Raw genomic sequence first — 17,355 nt, forward strand, 5'->3', positions numbered from 1 at the left:
AATGCCCACATCAAATGAGGACAGACACTATCACAATAGAAAAACACACAGGTGACATTTTGAGAGTTAAAGCRCTTATTACTTGCACACTTAACAGATTAAAACACCTTWAATATTGTTTTTCTACATAAAACAGGCACAGTATAGAAGCAGTCAGAGCGACTATCATTTTAAAACGTTTCAAGTCCACTGGCTGGTATTTAATAATTCTTTTAACAAAGTAACAATTACATTGTTTCAAACAATTGCAAGTTTCAATATCAGAAAGGCTCAACTTTACATCAACTGGTGCAAACCTGTCTCCAGCATGAACTTTAGGGTCTCTCTGAAGAGGAAAATCTACAGTACTATAATTTATTTCATTCAACATTTTCAGAAATGGCTACTGATGAAAGACAAACTGAGATACATTAAGGGGACAGATTTTCCAATTATGGGTGTTTGCATTCACTGAAAGTCATTTCGCAGCGTCTTAAAGTTTTGAAAGAGCAAGACATAAACAATTAGTCTTTTTAAATTTTGTCTGGACCACTTGAAGAGTCCTAAGCAGAGGAGCCTAAGTTACTTACAGGAAAAAAAAAAAGGGACAGAAGTTAAACACAGATCGGCACAAAAACTGAAAAAAAATGTCTTTATGCTTCTACAAAGCTGTGTTCATATGAACCACCAACATATACCGAAGCTTACTTCCATCCRCTTGTCTGTGCGGGGAATGAGAAATGCAGCATTCAAGCAGTTTTTCTGGGACTAGCAATGTTTGAAAACCTTTCATTCTCTACATTTCCTGTTTGAAAATAATTTACAGTCGACAAGGAGCCAAGTACTGAAGTCCTGAGAGGGATATTCTAGAGAACTGAAGCAGTTAAAATGGAGAGTAGGAGTTGGTTAGAAACTACGTACCTGATCAAACACGGATGCCTTTCTGAATGATATTTTCCAGACTACAGCTTTTGCATTTTGCAAAAAGACTAGTTATGGAGTGTAATACAGCAAATGGGGAGAAAAGTAACAAACACTCTGGGTATTGAGGACCGTTCCACTACCGAGTTAGTGCTGAGCAATGCTTACCTGATGTATGGTTCCATCAATTTCAACAGGAACAATGAAATCAGCGTTGCTAATTGGCTGGAAGAGCGACAAAAAGACAAATCGACATTAAAAATAAGATCATTAGAGAAGAAATTTYGGGGCGGGGGGGGGAAGGGAAAAAAAAGAGCCCACACCTTTCAGGAATGAGTCCATAACATTTCTGGTTACACAGATCTACTTTGTGTGCACATGTCGTTCATGCACAAAAGTTAAAAAAATAAAAAAGTCTTATACAGCTGTATTCGCTGGATGGTGTGTTTTCCATCTTTCCTCCTATTTTTTGAGCTTCATATAATCTAAAACACTCTACTGCTTGAATAACCCTCACTACTGCTGAGTACATATTGAGCCTGCTTACCAGTATAAATATCTTGTCAGATAACTTTTATGGAGTCTGGGTGGATGACAACAAAGAAATTCAGCTATTTTCTTCAAATATCTATAAGCACAGATTCTACTTTAGATAATCAATTACTCATCAGTTAAAAATAAAGAAGCTGACAAAAGTAGCATCTGATATATTTGAACCAAGAGCTGCAACAAGGGAAGACTAAGTAATAGTCACATGATTCCCAGAAATCTGAAAAACTTGTTATGCCAGTCAAACTAATCATGCAAAATTGAATTTTAATCCAAAAGAGAAGATGAAGCACACTATCCAAGATCTCAAACCCATTTTTCTAAACAGTTTGAGACAACCTGCTACTTAGACTTATTGTGAAGAACTGTCAGTCTATCAAAATGATTCCTTGCAAAAAAGCTTAAGTAGAAAAATGTCCTTGCAAAAAAGAAGATTTAAGAGAATACAGCTTAATCTTGGCTAGACAGTAGTGGTAGTTGGTGAATGCAGAACTAAGAATGTTTACTAGTTTCAGTGGACATCAAATCTGGACAGAAACCTTCAGTGYGGCTCATGTATTACCTCTGTGATGAAAAGATCACATAAACATGCCTGGGTGAAGTTTGTAACTCACGTCATGTTCCACAACTTGGAAACAGCTGAGGCACGGAGCTGCCAGATTTAGTTTTACTGATTAACAGACAATATGCTTCACAGATAACAGCCTACAGTGAGGACTGGTAATAGCCTGGCTGATAACTGGGGTGACATTATTAAGCTTATGATGGAGAGCATCTTCACTCAGCTCTATCAGACTTATACAGGCTTTCCCATGTAATTTTCTGGATCAGCCAAAAGACTGATCTTAAGTGCCAGTAAGAGAGTGCCCCTGAAAAGTTTTTGAGTCCAGAAACAGTATTCAAACTGTTTGGGAGGGTGGTATCAAGAAAGCAGAGAAGCACTAAAGGTAGGTAGATAGAAAAGCAGATCACAAACTGAGAAGCCTAAACAGGTGCTCCAGGAAAAAAAACAGTAGAAAGGGAATTCTGCAGCATTAATCTGATAGCATCACTTTGAACCCATTCACTGGAGAAATGAGATTCTAACTCCACTGCCAAAGCACCTTTTTGAGAGGACAGTAAGACCACCATAAGGATTTATACTGAGAGCCATACCTGAGATTGTAAATACCAAAGTAATAAAAGAAGCTGGTATTATCTGACTTCTTACTCTGTCTCTGACACAGCATTCTCAGAAGCAACACTGCATCTACTCGTACTGACAAACCAGTACAGGGAAATGAACCTTTAGAGCAGCAGATGTTGAAAGCCTCGGCCCTTTTGATGACCACTAGGGCTAGCATGGCCTGAAGAACTCCTCAAACGTCTGCAGATACAAGCTAGTTTTTTCTTTAGCCGACATCAGACAATTTCCAAGATATGTCCCTCTTTCTACCTCTGAAACAAGACAAACAGAGGGACAGCTCAAATTTGTTCTCTGCATGGAGACTCTCAGGCAGAGAAGATGATATTCTGCAGCATCTCTAATTGCCAGAGAACAGGTACACAAAAGCATTCTGAAGCTTCACCTTAAAAGAAATACAAATGAACTTCCAGTACGACTTAGCCACCGAAGTTTTCAGGTGAGTGCCAGCTCTGCACATACTTTGAAGAGACTTGCACTCACTTGCAAAATTTATATATGCATGACTTCCTTAAGCAAGATGAATATTCTGTACAGACACAGAAAGCAGGAACAGTTCACTGCTAGCTGCAAAGGTTTTGAAGCCCATTGATCAAAACTCAGCTATGACTGAACTTTTTTTTTTGCCAATGGGGGAAGAGCAAAGAGATGTCGGAGAACACATTCTGTTTAGACAACTGAATTTTTGCTAACAAAGAAAATTTACCCTTAGACTTTGCAACACTAACCAAACTGCTCAACTACATATTTGCTTCCCCGACTTGTATTCTGGATACTACGCAGCTGCCTCCTTGGGACAATAGATAARGAAGAAAGCATTGACTGGGATTCTGTGTTTCATCACGATGGGAAGACAGAAAAGTCCACAACAACTTGCTGGCTCAAGGTTTCTGGGGTTGCACACAAGTAGTACATACATACCTCAGCTGGAACCACACAGACAAAGCATGAAAGGCCATAACATTTCTACTAAAAATCTTTTCTTCACTTGAAAATATTTTTATTTAATAAAAAGCTTCAAAGTTTTAAACATGCTTTAAAAAAATCTTTCAAGGACAGTTCTGAGTATGTCTACATTCCAGACTTGCATGTGGTTTAATTTATTTTATACAGAACAATGTTTACATCTCCTTGATTTAATAATTTCTGATTTTTGCTTCTATTATTGTTTTATGATGGGAATCATAACTATAATGTCTATCTATTCCTTTTTACTCTTGCCAAAGCACCCCAAACTTTATTCCTTTAATATGCATTTAACATAAAAGGCTAACACCTCTTAAAACTTCACAAATATTCAGGGGCATAAAAAGATGAGAATTATCCTCCTTCAGATGTTGCTGCTTTTGTAAAGAAGCACTTTAAAAAACCCTGCATCTCTGGTTGTGTTAAAAAAAGAAAAAAAAAATTACCTGCATTTGAAATATGAAGCCTATTTCATAACCACATTATGCATTCCCAAAACATGCATGTGTTTTAAATAAAGCTTTTTGCACTTTAAAAAAGCACACATTTATGTATGCTCTCACAGCTTTTAAATTGAACCTGCCCAAGAACAGGCTTTAAATGAGGGGAAAAGAAAAAGAAAACACTAAAGAAACTGCAAAAGGAACATAATTATTCAGGAAGAGCAGTGTAAATATACGTATTAAAACTCCTGGTCTTCTGGAAATCATCAGAAAATTTTTAATGACCACGATGGCCTTACTTCAGCTGAAGCATCTCCTTTTCTATGTCACAAAATCCAAACAGCACCACTAAGTACACTGAACAGAGTATCAGATACTAAATAAGTAAAGCCATTACTCCAAAAACTGCTTTTCTGTTACGTACTGCCATCCCAGTGCTTCACATTATTTACCTGTGACAGCGTTGTCTTAATTAATATGACGCTAGTACTACAGAAATCATTGTAACTTTTGCCTAACGCATTTTACTTCAAAGGAAAAAAGGACCATCCTTCTCTTCCTAGAAAAAAAATACTGTTCAGCATTCAAGATTAAGTAGAATTAACTTTTCTTAGATATCATTTAATATCCATAAATATCATTTAAATACTCATTAAATATCATTTGAATAAATGGGATGATTAACTTTAAAAAATGAGCTGACTGAACAAGCACTTTTGGCAAAAGGCAAACCTCCATCTTACAAGAAAGGATTTTCACTATGTCAACTATTAAAACACGTATTTCCTTAAAATGATTTTAAAAAATACTTTATGAAAGACTTGAAGGGCATCTCATTTTCTTTCAAGAACCATAAAAACACAGCACAAAGTTATCCACAGCATTCAAAAAGAAACTTTCATTTTTACATTCCAGATAGTCTAATATTTTGGGTTTTTTTTTTGTAAATTTAGACTTTCACATTCAGTTTTCCCTTCCTTTTTTGACTCTTTCTTTAATTAGGAAGGCAAACTACCTCCYGTTCCAATCCAGCTGTGTTTCTAATTCCCTGGAAAAATTCTAAAGTGCCACTTCAGACAGGGTATAGAAGACAACAATCTGGAACTGAGGTTAAGAGATTCCTGCACACCACCACAAATTGGTATATACCACTAGGCACAATAAAGAAAGAGAAGAATCTTAGTTTCAGTTTGACTTGGAGGCATAGGAATATTTGTTCTAGTATCGCCATATAAGGTCATCTTTAAGTCAACAAAGATAGACTGTTGCCAAATTCTAACCACAAAATGAATTATGGTTTACATATTTAAATGCTGGCAACTAAACATTTGCCGGATTAGACTGTTGGATTTATGCTTGCAGTGAAAAATAGAGTGCAACCAAAATTAGAAGACTATAAAGCTAGTGGTAACTCTGGCTTGATACTGGTAAGGAAACATGCTATTGATTCTTAGAAGTTCTTCAACGTCAGTGTATAAAACTAGAAGATGCTTTATAATGCCTGACATTTGCTGATCAGAAAGACTACCAGTACTCCGAGTCAGTTTAGGTTATTTATATTACTGAGTTCTCCTATTCTAACTCTAGATTTATATAAACAATAGAAAAATACCACTACACCCACCACATGCAGAATTATGAAGGGGTTATGAAAGTTGCTTCTACAACATGACTGACTCATCAGGAACAGCTAAAATGCTATTTGATTTCCTGTTGTGAAAGCTCAATACTTAAAAACAGACCTAAAAACTATGTTTGGGACAGTAGACTGACATTTACTTACTCATAATACAGAAAATCTTCTCCAGCAGTGCAGCATAGCAATCACTGGTGCTCAAGAACTATTGGTTTAAGGCAAATCTACCTAGTCTAAAGCTGTGCTGAATTTCCATTCTCCTAGACTAGCTGCAGCATCATTTGAACATCGAAAACAAAACCATATTTTCAGAGCAACAGGTTTTGTACCCGTTAGATACAGCTCTCTGTTGGAATAGTTACTATTTAAAGCCATAAGGTCACTAATCATTCAGGCCTTGTTTCAAAGACCCCCTCAAAATCTGCCTCCCACCTTGCCAAAAGCAATGTTTGCGTTATTCCCCTTAAAGCCAAATTAGGATGAATAATCATAGAAGCGACATTGAAGCTGCTGCAAAAGAAGCTCATGATTACATATAATGCTGGATTTTAAATAATGAGCAACAGAAAAACTGACAACTGCTGAATGCCATGAAGGAATTAAATGGCTTAAAGCTACAAGCTGAAAAAAAACCCTAACGAGAAAGTGATCTGAAAGAGAATGTTTTCCTCTACGAAGAAATGCAATAGCAAATCAAAAGAGAATTTACCAGGCATCCTAGGATAGTCTGCAAGACTAGGTAACGTGCTAGTCTTAAGAGCTTTAATAGTTCCTATAGTGTTCACTAAAAGAATCAGGTCGCAAGAGATCCCTTATGAATTTACATACCTTAAATGAACTGTGCACTAAAGTTTCATCTAAATCAATGACCACACACTTCTTCCCATAGTCTGATGCTGTCAGTTCTGGCAGGAGGTATTTAGCTGGTGGCTAAAGAAAAAAAGACAACAAGAAAAAAAAAATGTAAAAGCTATTAAAAGGGCATTTTTCCCACTAACATTACTATTCTGGTAGTACTCACTGGGGATTGAAATACATGAATCAAAGTTGAATGTTCTTCTGGGCTCACTGCAAGTACACATATGGAAATCAACGGTTCATGCAATACCCATACAGACTTTTCTGTTTTTTTTAAATGAAAGACTTGTGTAGAATAATTTCCAAAGCATTGGAAATGAAGATGGCAAAACACTACTATTAGCAAAAAACAACACTGAAAAATGGAACATCTTTTCCCTGTGACATCCTTTCTAGACACCTCAGTTTTTGTTGCCTTTGGTGTCCTACTCCGAGTCAGTGCTAGTACTAGAAGCATACGTTTCTGTCCATATCACCCAGATGGACATTTACACAGATCATTATTTCTGTCTCCTATGATACATGCTAAGATGGAGAAACCAATTCTGAACAACATGACTAATTTTTATCTTGCAGAACATGTCTCCCTGTAACCTTTAGCACTTGTTAGGGTACTGACCAAGAGCTTTCACTTGAATTACGTTCAGAATCAAACCGTGAAAACTATAGGAAAGAAACCTCCCGCAAAACAAGTTTTGGTTTTTTTTTTAAACAGTATGCTGCCCTGTACAAAAATGGTACCAATTATACAATGTGAAGGAGGAGCTCCACAAAATTTTTCTGAAAGCAGTGAAGATTTTGGTATTGTATAGTTTCTGAAAGAACAGAAATTAGAGATAACTATCACTTGGAGCTGAAACACTGCTACACTGTCACTGGCTTAAAGAGATTTTTTGGTGAATGAAAAGGACCAGTTTTATAGAAAAGTATGAACAAGGAGAAGCTCAGAACTGACAGGAAATTAAATATACTAAGAATAGAAAAAATGAATATAGAACTCTGCTTCATTCTTTTGCTATTGTTTTATCTGTTTTATTGAGACAATGTTGCTATGATAAGGATGGATCTATCACATTCTTTGTTCTTTTTTGATACAATAGCCTTTTATAGAGGTATTTTCAGGGATCTGTGAGGTCACTACTTTTGCAGTTAGTGGTGTGATTACAAATGAATAGATTCCCACTGAGCACAATACAACAACAAGTACAGATTTTTTATTAATCACTGATTTATTTCAGATGGGTATTGATCAATGATGCCCAGTAAGTTATTGTTTAAATGAAGTAACTAGCCTTAAAACAAACAAGATTCTGGACTTAAAAACAAACAGTCCTTAGCCAAAGTATAAGTTTTTGGGAGATTTTTAGGAGTGCTCACTGAAACTGTGGAAGCTGCTTAGCTTACAAGTCACTTAATGTATTTTCTCTCAGCACACATCTATCAATGACCTTCAAGGGAAAACTACTGCTGCTGAAGGTCTGTAGAGTATGCACTGTGATGCAGAGTCATCACAATGACCTAATTGCACCAGAATTTTTAGCATTAAATATATTCCAGCATTTAATACCATACCAAAACACAAATACAAGAAGAGTTGCTTTGATATATCCTCTCTAGGTTATAGAGGGTCCCACGTGCATATTAGTACCACAAGTAGTTGAGCACTACCTATGCTTGCTTGCTGGAGAATGTATTTGCACAGTAAGTTAGGAACAAATCTGAAGAATTTAGGTGTTTTACTCCCATCTTAAAATCTAAGATGTATTCAGGCACAACATATAATTATTCCATAGTAAGAAGTATAAAGACTTATAACCTAAACAGACAATAGGCTTATTAACCCCTAACTCCCCCAATTAAGGATGATATTCTTCAACATCCGTGCTTGGACAAAGATTTCTTTTTTCCACCAACACAGCTCTTTCCTCTGCTGCACAAATTCTTTTTCAAATTATAAATAAATATTTAGAATATATAACTTGGAAACAAATCTTTTTTCATTTATAAATATGCATATGAAAAATATGAGCACTGTAATGTCACAGTTATCTTTGACTTTTATGTGGAAACTAATAAGCCTGTCATCAGAAAAAAGAATGAACATAGAGAGGACTATGAAGACATGAGAACCTTAGATGCAAGGAACCTGGATTCCTCCGACTGTATGGCGACAGCCTATTCTCTTTTTTCTCATCCACCTGTAGCTCTGCTTTCTCAAAAGCAGCAGCTGGGAGAGGAGCAAGCTTACCTGCAACACCTACGCATACGTGCTGGTTACTACTATGGTTTCTCTCCCCTTTGAGTTTTGCTTTAGGAGACAATGTGCAAATTTCAACCTAACTTTATCTAACATGACTACACCTTCAGGTTTTTCTTGGGGAGAGTCACCCATTAGGGCAGGCCAAGCCTTTTACAAGCTGTGCCTTTTTGAATTCAACCTGATCCCACTTTCAAAGCAGGATACTGAGACATCTAGTCAACAGTTTGCACGCGTGAAGATCAGAAGCAAGTTTTCCCACCTCAAAAACTTCACCTATGTTGCCTTCAACCTTGAAAACACTTTTGCTCCCTGACAATCTAACAGGAATAAGAAAACTATTCTGAAGTTGAAGTTACTACAAGCTACGAGAATGCTAATATCTAATGTAGGAATTTGAAATTTTTGAGGCTTAAAGGATTTGCACATATGATATCAACCCATTTGTTTTGCCATTCCAGCTTTCTGATTCTAGAGCAATTTCCATCTATAAGGAATAGCAAAGCTTTTATGCAGAAACTGAGGGTACTCAATATTGTATTTTAATTCCTTCACTAAGCTGAGAAAAACTTGAGAAACATCTGGAGGAGTTGCAATTAGCAGGTTTTCATCATAGCTAATCATGAGTAGTTATGGATTTTTAATGACTTTTTTTTTTTAAACGTACTAGCTTTAAAATTAATTAAGATTTTTAAGAGTACTGAGTTGTAGCTAACAGCAACTCACATTTACTACATAATACTCTCAAAAGTACTGCAGACTTTCTATAAAATTCAGCAGAAAAATAACGAGTGGTATCTTAGCATTGCAAGACCCAGCTTGATCTTCAATTCCAGTATGATATAAATTGTATACAAGTTCAAGCTTTTAAACTAGTCACTGTTTGGGATTTATGCATTCCAGCCAGGTCTATTAGCTGATCAGCTTAACAGCCTTTCCAGGGAAAGGACTGCTTCACTGCCTCAGTTTACTGGAAATAGTATATTCCCTGATGAGCAACAAAACAAAACAAAAGAAACAAACCCAGCAAGCCAAACAGCAAGAAAACCAGACTTCTGTATGAAGCATAAACAGTGGGTCGACACAAACCTTTCAAAAATTTATTATATAAAACAWCCATAGTCCTTCTCCAGGTCTGTATTTCCCACAAAAACAAGCAGCAGAATTAAGTTCTTTGCATGCTGAAAATGTTCCCTAGCATAAGTGCAGCACATTCATTTGTGTGAAATCATCCCTTCAGTTCACACTTTCGGTTGTGCACAGCACAGCTAACGATGTCTCCCAGCAGCCGTGCATAGGAGTACTCTAATAGATGATAAACTATTTCACCTTAAAACATATATATAGCTGCCAAAAGAAGCTAACTCCTGTTATGAAGCAGGCAGTTCACAAACTTCCTTCTAGAAAGAAGTTAAAAGCAAGAAATTGGCTAGATGTGGGTAGAGATAAGTGAAAACATATCCCAGTGCTAAATTTCAACTTYCACAGGGTTTCTGAAGACTATTTTCAGTGCCACTCCTGCAAAACTGGGATTTTAAATTGATCAAGAGAAATGGATACTGCAACTCGATCAGTTAGGCAGGTGCAYGCGTATTGCTTTGCTTTGTGTTTTCATCCACCTTTTCATTCAAAAGAATAAAAACAAGTGCTCAAGCTGCTATGGCTCTACTGTGGTTTCTCTGTCGTATTCCTTTCTAGACAGGAGTYGCGTCATTTCCACTTTCTGAAGAACCTAACTTGAAGCTGGAATGTTTCCTGATCAGCAGTTCTATCAATAATCACGTGAAAGTCCACATTAAAGTTTCAGGCTTTTAAATTAAGCGTTGTTAATACAGACAAACTCTCATTCAGCAGAAAACGTACTTCACTGCTATTGCACGTGCATGCAAAGAGCAACGGAAGTTTTCAAACAGGTGATCTGAGCAGACAGCCAGATTTTACACATGCATGATAAAACTGCAGCAAACCTCGTTTTCACTGGAGACTTCAGCTTGGGAAGTTTACAGAAGAGAGGACGGTTAGCACTCTTTTCAGAATCACTCAGGAACTTTCTAAACACTTGAGGTGGTTACATTTGCAATGAACCATACAAAAATAAATGTCCGGTTTAAGTGTGGCCAGTCTTGTTCTGTCTGTTAAGATTTTCTCCCAATACATACATTACATGTAATTCAAAGAGCCTGTTCCTCATGCATGGCTCAGAGTAGCAAAGCATCAAGACTTTCTGCCTTAACTGGTCTTAATCACAAGGTTAAGAGTGTCTCAAGTGAACCTCTAGGCTTCAGTGCCAACAGTCCTGTAACGCTGGCAAAAAGGACTTTAATTTTGGCATTTTCCAAATATAATGTTGGTTTTGCATCTTTGCTCCTACCACTTACCATATATGCATTTCTGTCTTTATTTAGGGGATTATGTACTAATTCTTTCTTGCCTCTGTTTGACAGTGAGAAGCACTGATATTCTGATAGTAAATGTCACAGAATTGCCTATTAACAGTAATTCCTTGACAACACTTGTATGTCCTGCTGCGAAGAGGCATCAGATGACACATGCAAAGAGGAATGAGCATATTTAGAGTCACCTACTCACTGAGAACCATATGTCATGAATGCTAAGATAAATTTACTACTTTAGCAAAATGCTGGGAATATAGTTAAGAAAAATTACAGTACATCTCCAAAAACTCTTCTTGAAACTTTAGTAAAAACAATCTTCTTGAAACATTAGTATTCCTACCACTGCCCAAATCTCACAGAACATTGCTTTAACATCACAAATATTGTCCTAGAAAAGCATCTAATTTCATGCTTTAAGATGTTCGTATTTGAGAAAGCTGTACTGACTTGTAGCTGATAGCTTCAAAATGTTTTATTTCAACTTTTATTTCACTAATATCTATATTTATTCTTATTTAAAATTTTATTCTAGTTTACAGTACAGCCAGAACACCCATTTTAAGTTCAAATGACTGCCAATATAGCAGTGACCAATTGGAACTTGGCAGGTAAGTAAAGCAAAAGCAATTTAAAAATTGATATTTTCATAGATTTGAGTTTGCTGTTCACAGACSTGCAAATATACAAGTTATATGTATGTAAATATATACTATATATATATATATTTTTACATACATATTTATTTTTAGACCAAAGATTTGAGAGCTACTGAGACTTCAAACCCTCACTACTCCTAACAATCTCGGGGAGCGGGCACTGATTCATTACTACCATATTAGAAGTAATAGTATGGAATAATGAAAAATTTATAACAGTTCTTAGATCCCAGAAAAAGCGGTGAAGGAGGGAAGCTATCTGCATAATTATAGTGATCTCCTGAAATTATTATGCTGCAGCACTAACGCGATTCTTACAGGAGGTCTCGTAATGTTAGGCTATGAGAAAGGGAAAGAAAAAAGGTGTCTCAGGGAGTCCTCAGGTCTTTGGAGCTACCAAATATCTCCAGAAAGAAGGCTAGGTCAGTAACTCCACACACAAGCTCTGCTACTTCCTAGAGAACTCTGCAAAAATAAAGTATTATAAATGGCAAAGAAGCTCTGAAAGAAAAAGTATTTGCTGTTTTTAAAAAGCATAAGTCTTCGTCCACGTTAAAAGAAAGTAGAAAATGATCRTCTTTTTGATCAAAAATGGTTAGACATAACTAAACAACTTAAGTCGAACAACTTTTCTTTTATTCAGTTTTGAAAAATAATTCAGATGCCAAGCTGCATTCCAGGTTTAATCCAGGTAAGATAAGCAGAAACACTAAGGCCCATAAAACAGCAGCTGATAATGATAGCACCATCTTGAGCAAGTGCAGTAATGCAGCTATAGTCWGTATATTCTTCTTTTTCCTAAAATAAGTTGTCTCAAGACAAATTTAGTTTCTAACTCTTCTTTTTGAATCRAAACATGTGGAAATAGAAGGAGAAAAGTTTTTTTTGCAACTCTATCCCAGATAGTGCTGATGAGTCACCCTTTGTCTCTATTTAAGTAACTTCAACTTTCAGACTACTTCACACATTTTCAAAAACGATAAAAATTCAGAAACAAATTGAACTGGGACAAAGAATGAGAACTGTACAAAACCCAAACTCTTCTTTTATTCCCTGTATATTACCTGTAGTTCAATTCATCCCTGATTATACAATTTTGCAGATAGAACATAAAATCCTATAACATGCAACACAAAACAGACCTGTTAGACTGCAACATAAGATGAATCAAAGCAAAAGCTATGAAAATTATTAAAAGAAAAAGGGATAAAAATACATACACTTGGTATAGGCATGACCTGCATCTGGTCACCCTGGGGAAAAAGAAAAAAAAAAAATTACTGTAAGGGTAATGGCTTTCAAAGGGTAGAACAAAGGTTTGAAGCAGTAAATGTAGCACTCAAACATTTTAAACCAAAAATTCAAAGTATTCAAGAAACCAGGATAAAAAAAAAAATAAAAACAGGATTTTGCATTTTAGTTGCTAAAATGATTGGTTAGTATATTGGTATTTATGATTTTTAGGAGACAGAACTGGTAAAACTCATGCTATGATTAATAAGAGATGATAATAAGAAAGTATCTGCATTAACTGTAACTTATTTCAGCTTTAAGTTATAAGATCTGCTAATGGGTATATATATATATATATATATATATATATATTTTTTCCTCTATTTTTTTTTTTTTTTTTTTTCCTCTCTCTTTCTTTCCTGACTGCAGCAACAAGAAGCTCAACCAGACCTTGGCGGCAGGGCAAAAGCCCACTTCTTGAAGTGAACTTCCCTTGAGACAATTGCCTCAGAAAGGACTGCGTTTTCATTTATGCAACAGCAGGACGCCCGAGAGAGACACAAAGATGATAAACCGATCCAAGAAATCCTACTTTCTCCAGCTGGCAAGCTGCAACAGTATCCGGGTGCTCTTCCCACATTTGCACTTTTGTATTGTACTTGGAAGCACTGCAAAAGGCAAGACGACAGGACCTTGCCCAGCGTGACCTTTCCTTCTCCTCCTGGGACCTGACATGCTGACCTGGGACCTGAGGAAACAGTTACTTCTACCCGAAGCTTCCAAATGCAGCAAGGCTGATCACTGGGTCGCCAACTCGATATGTAATAGATTTGTGGGTGCGGGAATTTTATTTTCTTATCATCTCTCTCTCAAAAAAACAAGTGTTTGCTTTTTGGTGGCCACTGCACATGAAGAGAAAGCTGACCCTCCTAGCGCAGATGTTGCTTAGGCAGAAATTATTTTATTCTTTCTAATTACTTTGAAAACACAGATTCTGGTTACCAACAAACTGATTTATCCGTGGAAGGAACTGTTTTTAAGATGAGAACTCTTCCAGCTGATAAGGTCCCGTGCTCACTTTTTTTGGAGTCTAACACAGTGTTGACACATAATGGCCAACAAAAATATCTCAGTTTTTAAAGCACTTAGATATATTTTTTATTGCTACAATAACAGAAGCTTTTACTGAAATTTGACCAAAAATGAAAGAAGCTGATGAAGAAGCGAAAGAACAGATACTACCATGAACTATTAAAACATTTACTTTAGTAAAAAAGTACCTATTAAAAAAAGAAAAAAAAAAGAATTTGAATTTTCTCAAGATAATGGCAAAAAAAGAAAAAGAGAAAAAACATCAGCCTGTTAACGTCCACTTAGTGGAAGATCATCTAAAGTTTTTGCGTGCCATTTGACAAAGGAGCAAATTTGACTAGGTGCCAGTTGTTATCCTTGTTATCAAGGATATGGTTATGTAGGCAGAGTAACAGATTGTGAACCTGTCGCACCTCCTCCCCCCTTTAAGTTATTTTTTGCATTCATTGGTAGAGAGAATAAAATACAACGGGAGCTTCTTTTCTGTCAACAGATGAAAACAGCATATCCACAACCACAGTACAAGATTATTTTAACTGTGGAACACAAATATAGCTATGCATCATATCACATTTTCCCATAAATTTCAACAGGCATTGTTTGCAGGGTAACTTGCTTTCTATTTTGGCAATCTTTCGCAACAAGAGCTGTACCCAACGGTACTACTGACTTCCATGAGACTGCAGAATCTAAATTCGTTAAAGGAGCTGTATCACTGTTTGCTTTACTTTTCTTGGAGAAATTTCTAAATCAAAAACTTCTTGAGGAAAACAMGTGAGTTTCCGCAGTGGAACCCTAAAGGACATATGCAAAAATCAAAATGGTAATGATGACAATTGGGGAAAAAAAGCAGAAAGATAAATCCACAAGTATACTGGTAAAATGTAAGTGTTCATGAGCAGAGAAATGCTTTTTAAAAAACAAGTCTGCTGTGGGAAACTTAGTTTTAAAAAGTGCCCTGCCTTATTTCCTGATGCCTTGGAACAGGAAGGGAAGTAGGTCGTAATGCTACATTTTGAAATAAATGACAGACGACCGCATTTGTTGAAGTCTTTCCATGAGCTCCAGAGGCTGCTAATAGGACAAAGCTGCTCTGAGAAYGCCACAATTTCCCCATTGTACGACCGAGATAGCCAGGAACTGATTTTTCTAGCCATTGAAATCAGTTTTTCATGGCACCATATACATACAAGAAATAATAGATCTTACCTTAGCTACCCAATTTTAGGGCAGCTAAGGGAAACATTTTCAGTASTGCATACATACATTAATGTATGGCAGTATATGAGATCAGTAAGTGTCAAGTGACAGACTGTATTGGSCTTGTTTGAGAACAGTCTGTATTCAAAGGGGCTCAGGTGCCACTTACTTGGAGCTGCCCACCTACAAAGCAGGCTTATGGAACAACTAGCCAACAATTTTGTTTCACTTAACAAAATAATCTATTTACAGAAGATGATCAAAAGAACAGATTTGCCATATTCAATTCTTTAATAGAAGTTTATACTAAACTATGATAGGTTCTTAAATATATAAATATAAATATAAATAAATATATATTTTATATATTTTTTTTTCCCCCCACTATTTGATTCCTCCATTGATTGGATTATTGAGTTTTGTCTCTTACTGTAGAAGACTTTGTGGGGGAACAGGCAAAGAAAGAGATTAGAATGAGTAGACAAAGACAGAAGAACCAAACATATCTATGCATAGGATTTTTTTGTTTTCTAAATAGATCTGCCATACCACATGCTGATGCTGATCAACGGAACCAAACMCTAGGGATTTCTTGCTCTACTCAGTGAAGGTTAAGCAGGAGAGAGAGTGTCGTTATTTAYAGTCATCTCACTTGTTCTGTTTCACAGTGGAAAGCGAGACTGGGTGCCACGTCTGTTCTGAAAGCATGTCATTAATAGTCTCCCCAGCAAAGAGTCTGTGCTCACAGTGCAACTCTAGGTCTCCTGGAGAAAGCAAATACTAGTGCAGAGCTCAAGACTGTCCTCCTAGAACCCCTACTCTTCTCCCCCGATGAGCTATATTCACATGGGATAAAGAATATCATTTCCCCAGCAATTTCAAGCTGTTACAAATGGAGTTCCCTGGAGCAAACAGTGTTGGAAGCAAGAGGTTAGATGACAACAGGTCAACAAAACAGTTTTCCAGCATCGCCTTGGAGCTGGCAGCACCCTGCAGCAGCAGCAAAAACAAAACAAAAACAAAACAAAACAAGAAACCCACCCACGCAACAGTAGGGAGGAGGAGATCTAACTTTTGTAGTTGCTAGGATGGGTGAGGTGGAAATCCAAGGACTCTGCCTTTCCGGCTTCATTCATCTCACAGGGATAGCTGTGGGGGCAGCTGCTGGCCCCGGAATCACCTCTCTTCTGTCTTCTTCCCTGTTGAGGATGGATCAAGACCTTCTCCCCTAATCCAACAAATAAAGAGTCCTATTCCTCATTCACGCTTCATCTTGTGGAACACAAGCCACCTGCCTGATTTGTATCCAWCCATGAATCAAAAGCAGAAATGATTCTGGTGGAACTGGGTTGCAAGTGAGATGGCAGTGCGCCTACGGACTTGTCAGAGCTCCCTCACTAACCACTACTAAAAGTGATGGGAAGAAAGAGCCTACTTGCGTCTAGCTTTTCCTCACTTTTCTCTCTCTCCACTAAGCCTGCAGATGAAATCGGTATCTGCAAACACTTCAGAACTCAGGTAACAAACTCCCCCAGAATAAAACTTAACCCAGAGACATACCCAGGAATCACAAATTGTGCCAAACTGCTAAATTAAAAAAAAAAACAGGAATTGAGATTTGAATTTACTCATAGGAAAACAAAAACACTCCCCCTCTCCCAACACTCCTTCCCCAAAAAGCTGGCTGGAAGGTCTTGGTGAGCTGCCTGCTGCTGAGAAAGCAGGAAAAAATTAGCAAGAATTTCAKAAGGCTGAACACTGTGTACTCCCCATGGCATGTCTGAATCTGCATCCAAGCTGCAGACAGGCTGATATGGCCATTGTAATAGATACTACATCTTAGAATGTATCTTTGTGCTGGATTAAAAAGCCGTAGCATTTTAAGAAAACAAACAAGCATACAATAGTTTCACTAAATACAAGTTACTACTGAAAAATGCCATATTGAAACTTTGGAGGCAGAATGGACCATTCATTATCAGTATT

At 36.9% G+C, this 17,355-nt stretch overlaps 1 protein-coding gene across 7 annotated transcripts in view; it reads right to left on the minus strand.

Moving 5' to 3' along the window:
- CTDSPL (CTD small phosphatase like) overlaps positions 1-17,355 on the minus strand; it is an 84,651-nt gene that overhangs the window by 14,319 nt on the left and 52,977 nt on the right. For 3 of the 7 annotated variants that reach the window (XM_026072494.1, XM_026072438.1, XM_026072458.1), the window contains exons 3-5: positions 13,065-13,097; positions 6,506-6,607; positions 1,069-1,125 (exon numbers count right to left, since the gene is read on the minus strand). In XM_026072494.1, the coding sequence (XP_025928279.1) occupies positions 1,069-1,125; positions 6,506-6,607; positions 13,065-13,097 (192 nt within the window). The remainder of the gene's footprint in view (positions 1-1,068; positions 1,126-6,505; positions 6,608-13,064; positions 13,098-17,355) is intronic. The other 4 variants (XM_026072448.1, XM_026072466.1, XM_026072474.1 and 1 more) reach the window with 3 other exon arrangements.

The sequence above is a fragment of the Apteryx rowi genome, unplaced genomic scaffold (genome assembly GCF_003343035.1).
Source record: "Apteryx rowi isolate R43461 unplaced genomic scaffold, aptRow1 scaffold_109, whole genome shotgun sequence".
Classification (NCBI taxonomy): domain Eukaryota; kingdom Metazoa; phylum Chordata; class Aves; order Apterygiformes; family Apterygidae; genus Apteryx; species Apteryx rowi.